Source organism: Solanum pennellii, chromosome 3, assembly GCF_001406875.1.
Source record: "Solanum pennellii chromosome 3, SPENNV200".
In the NCBI taxonomy this organism is placed as follows: Eukaryota; Viridiplantae; Streptophyta; class Magnoliopsida; order Solanales; family Solanaceae; genus Solanum; species Solanum pennellii.
Genome location: NC_028639.1, coordinates 49,665,945 through 49,671,035, shown reverse-complemented (window position 1 = coordinate 49,671,035; position 5,091 = coordinate 49,665,945). Strand labels below are relative to the sequence as shown.

General features: G+C 33.6%; 1 protein-coding gene across 1 annotated transcript; it reads left to right on the top strand.

The window, feature by feature from the left end:
* Nucleotides 1-1,094: 1,094 nt before the first annotated feature.
* LOC107013412 (F-box/LRR-repeat protein At4g14096-like) lies at nucleotides 1,095-5,091 on the top strand. Its single transcript, XM_015213326.1, has 4 exons — nucleotides 1,095-1,904; nucleotides 1,999-2,175; nucleotides 2,271-2,462; nucleotides 5,041-5,091. The coding sequence occupies exons 1-4, from the start codon at nucleotides 1,095-1,097 to the stop codon at nucleotides 5,089-5,091; spliced, it is 1,230 nt and encodes a 409-aa protein (XP_015068812.1).

Genomic DNA, 5,091 nt, shown 5'->3' with positions numbered 1-5,091 from the left:
CATTTGATTCCATATGCTTAAATTGACCGCGCGGATTACCGCCAGTCAGTTCGAGTGAAATGGCATTGATGTTCTCCCCTTCCCTTTCTTCTTCTAATTCATCTGCAATGTTACTGGCAAGGATTCCATTGATATTTCTCATATGTCAGCTCTCTTAACCATCTATTAAATTATTATTATGCTTGATTATGATTATTCTTGGCTGCTGATAATTCTATCACGACATACATAGTTTCTTTCATTATAAATTGCACATAAAATGTTAGTCCACTAGACTTTCTTATGAAAATTTTAATTTATTGGTTATTCTTTCTTATTCAGATTAATATATTGTTTTGTCAACATTTTTTCATTTTGTATGTATATGATAACATGTATATTTTATTATTTTTTAAAAAGTTAATTGGGTTGATATTACACATATTTTAATACATAAGTTAGAACTATATAAATTTTATATAATAATAATGGCCAAACATGCAAGGCACGCTCTCAGAACTAGTACTTATAATGAGCAGATTTTATGAGTTGAAAACATTGTGTGTCAAGTTCTATGAAACAAAAGGAAGAGTGATGCACAAAGAGCAGGGTCCGGGAAAGGCCACACCCTACCTTTTCCTATGAAATAATTTGGGGTTTATCTAACTTTTTATGGTGAATTAAGTCATTTTAATCCTCAATAGTTTCTTGAGTATGATTTGAATCGTGTGTTCTTGTATGATGTGTTAAGATGATTTGTTGTGCTTTTTCATTTCCTTAAATATTCGACTTACTAAAACTTCTGTGTATGCCACTTGGCATATCAAGTTAAGCTAAATATAACATTGATATTAACAGGAAGCAGTTGATGATTTAAATGACAATGAACCTTTATATCTTTTCTAGATATTTTGAGGATTTCATGCTTTATATTATTATTAATTTTTTGTAGGTTCTTGGTGATTATTGTTTTAAGTTCTCCTAGTGTTTTGTGTTGATTTGACAGTGTGAATAGTAATTCCGTCCAGATAATTTGGAGATTGTTTGAGTATTGCCAAATAGCTTAGAGATTCCTTATCCCATATTTTTTTATTTATACAGGTACTTAGTGATTTATGATGCCTCCTATGGGAAGAGAGTGTTGCCAAAGTTTAATGCCCGAAATTGTTAGCAATCTTCCCCATAATGTAATCGACGTCATTCTGATACATTTTCCTTGCAAAGATGCTGTGAGGACAAGTGTTTTATCAAAGAAATGTTGGTACCACTGGTGTAGACGTACGGACTTGACCCTTGATGAATCCCTGTGGAAAAAAAGAGAGGATTCAGACCCTACAGTTAGATTTAGGGAGATCATCTACCAACCCTTGACCCTTCACGAAGGGCCCATTACTAAGTTTACCCTCGACATCGTTCATCTAACAAGATTTCCTGAAATCGACAACTTCATATATTTCCTCAGGAATCACATTCAGGATCTTGTTCTGCACCTTCCATTGGGAAAGCAATACACATTACCATCTACACTTTTCACATGTTCGCAGCTGAGACATCTAAAACTTCATTCTTGTTCAATTTATCATCCATATGCCTTTGAAGGATTTGATAAGTTAATCAGCCTGGAACTATGTGGAATCTCAACCTCTTCTGAATTGCTGGAAAGTTTGATATCTCATTGCCCCTTGCTTGAGCAATTGGAGATGTCTATTTTAGACGATTTAGAAATGATTGAAATTAATGCTCCTGTGCTAAAATGGTTCAGTTTCACAGGCGATATAAGTTCTATCTGCCTAAAGAATGTCCCTCGCCTGGTAGAAGCAACTCTGCTAGGAGACATTGAGCATACAAAGAGTCTTGATTTTGCAAAGATTTTCGAGTCTTGTTCTCCTCTCGAGCAACTTAGCTTGAACCTCTTCGATTTGGAGGTAAATGTTTCTCCCTGTCTTTATTGTTATACACTTTAACGGATGGAAATATCTTTTGGGCAGACTTAATCTTGAATTTATGTAATGTTCTTAGTTCATTGCTGAAGAAGGATATAAAGTACCAAGAAGGCTTCCATTTAATCTCAACAATGTCAGACGATTTGACGTGCCTGACATTTTTCTTGTGGAATCATTTAAACTTTTGTATATTCTTTGCTTACTAAGATGCTTCCCATATTTTAAAAAAAAAATCTTAAAATGCAGGTTTGTAGTGCTTCGACATTTTTTAATTTTATTTAGTAGTTATTTGTTGTACTTCTTTTATCTTCAATAATCTGATAGTCAACTTCTTGTTGTCTTTCTTAGCTTATTGATGAAGATGATAGTGATATTGATGAAGATGAAGAATCTACTGAAGGATCTCTTCAACCCAAAACTTTGTCAGACCTGACATTTAATCACCTTGTGGAATTTCAGCTTCGAAGCTTTATAGGAGGTACATCCGAGATGCAGTGTATCAAGCATTTGTTAGCCAACTCCCCGATGTTAGAGATATTGGTAATCAGTTTATCAAGCATGTGTGTGTGTGTGTGTGTGCGCGCGCGCGCGTGCATGCGTGCGTGCGTGCGTGCGTGCGTGTGTGTGTGCGTGCGTGTGTTTGTTTGTGTGTGTGTGTGTGTGTGCGTGGGTGTGGGGGTGTGGGTGTGGGAGTGCATGCGTGCGTGTGTGTTCAATCAATCAACTATGCCTCAATTCGAACCTAGTCGAATGTACCTGATATATAAAAAATTATAAATATCCATGTAATGATATGATATATGATACTCATCAGTAACATGGATAACATTTATTAGGTAGTTAATAGCACTACCTGTTGTGCATGATCTTGAGATCCATCTTAAATGGAGAGTTGGAGGAAGAAATTTACATTAAAACAACCCTAGGGATTTGTAGTAATTGATTAAAAAAAGAAAGTGTTGTTCAAGTTGACTTAATAGTGATATTATCAGCTAAGCCTTATTTGGCCACCCCCGAGCAACTGTTCATTGCCATTATGGAGAAACCCTTAACGAAGGAGATACATTAGTTACATTTATATATGAAAAATCGAGAGCTGGTGATATAACACAGGGTCTTCCAAAAGTAGAACAGGTCTTAGAAGTGCGTTCGATTGATTCAATATCCATGAATCTAGAAAAGAGGGTTGAGGGTTGGAAAAATGTATACCAAGAATTCCAAGACAAAGCATATGTAGGGATCACAACTAGAAAAGACTTAAGCACAACTCCCGCTGAAAAATTTGGCCTTCCATCCTTTCATTTTTTTCTTGACTCTCTCCTTTATGAGAAGTATTGACCAAACTAAGCCATTATGTAAATCATTTCACCAAAATAATATGTATTTTTAAAATTGTACAAAACTAGTATAAATGTATTTCATAGTAACGTTTTAGGATATATTTTATTTTTTAAAAGCTGACGGTGTTAGATTGATATACGTTACTCAAAGTAACATTTTACTCCTAAAATGTTACTCACAGTAACGTATATCAACTAATGTTGTTAGTTTTAGAAAAAAGGAAATATACCCTAAAACGTTAATGTGAAAGGAGTTATCCACAAAAGTAAATGAATTACGCTTAGCCCATATCTATTCAATTGTTAATTCAATATAGATTGCTACACCTCTTACCATAAACTAAATAATCATTTTAGTGCTCAATAAAAAATTTGGTAAATATATTTTAAGATTCTCTACAAACCCTAACTAGGATTTATGTATAGGAAAAATTATCTTACATTATACTACAAACCAAAAGGAAAAATCAAAATCAAAATTTGGCAAGTGAAGTCTTTTCTCCCCTTCTTTCACTCATTTTTTGCTTATTCAATACTCTTTTTACTGTTTAAGAGAAGATAATAAGGTTTCCATTTGATTCCTATATATATGTATATATTTGTATGCCATTTAATTGTTCCTTTTTATTTGGGGTGTTTTTGATATTTTGTTTCAGGTAATGAGTGATAAATATTGGTTTTGTTGTTACATGATATCGTATCTATCTATGTTCAATCAATCAATTATGCCTCAATCCGAGCCTAGTTGAATTTACTCTTCAGCTATTGTATTGTACTGAATTATTAGATACAATATTTGTTTTACTTCTCCCATGTTTTTATTTGCGAGTATGAATGTTCTATTTCTCTTCTTTCGTATTATATTTGATATTTTCACATATCTGGTTGCATGGTGGTACTAGAGGAGTGTGACCTTGTGTTTGAGTTGTGTTCTATGACTTGGTTGTGCTTTGATTGATCTCGAGATGGAAAGAAAGACTTTAACTTTAGCTGATTCTGGAATCATCTCAGTTTCCAAGAACGAAGAGGTCTCAATTTAATTTCTTTGAAAATCAATCTAACTATGTAATACTTGTTTAGTTCTTTTAATATTACTTTATTTCATCATGTATTTGCATCCTAGAGTTGTTGTCCGGAAGTCTAGTATTTCGTCGTCTCTTCTTCCTTATAAGAAGAGGTACTTGTTGCTCTATCCTGTGAAAAATGATAAAGTTGATTTTTGGAATATCATAGATTTTTCTAGTATAATTTGTGGAATGGTCTAGTGTAGTACTTAGAATAATTATCTTAAAGATATATCTAGATATTCTTGAGAAAGTGTTAGAAGATAAGTTCCCCAGAACTTTCTTGTAGATATTCTAGAGCAAATATTTTTGTAGTAAATGATGGAATAGTCTACAGCTTGTAGTATCTAGAATAATTCTTAGGTTAGTATAAATATCGGATGATATTGTACATTTGTAATCAACCCACGCAAACCAAGAACAACCTAATAAAAGTGTATTCTTCTCAAACAAATTCTCATTTCTAGCTTCCTCTTCTTTAGTTGAATCTTCCAATCTTAGTTAACAATCTTGGGCTAGCAGAAGGCTAACCGAATTATACTTTTCTCTGCTATTCTCTACATATCCTTCAAGAAATGTTGATTCTGGAATCATGTCAGTTTCAGGGAAAGAAGAGGTCTCAATCTGATCTCTTATTTGCTGTTGAAAATTGGTCGTACTGTGTAATACTTGCTTTGTTTTTTAATATTACTCTATTTCATCATGTATATGCAGCCTGGAGTTGTTGCCCGGCAGTCTAGAAACTCTTCGTCTCTTCGTCCTTAA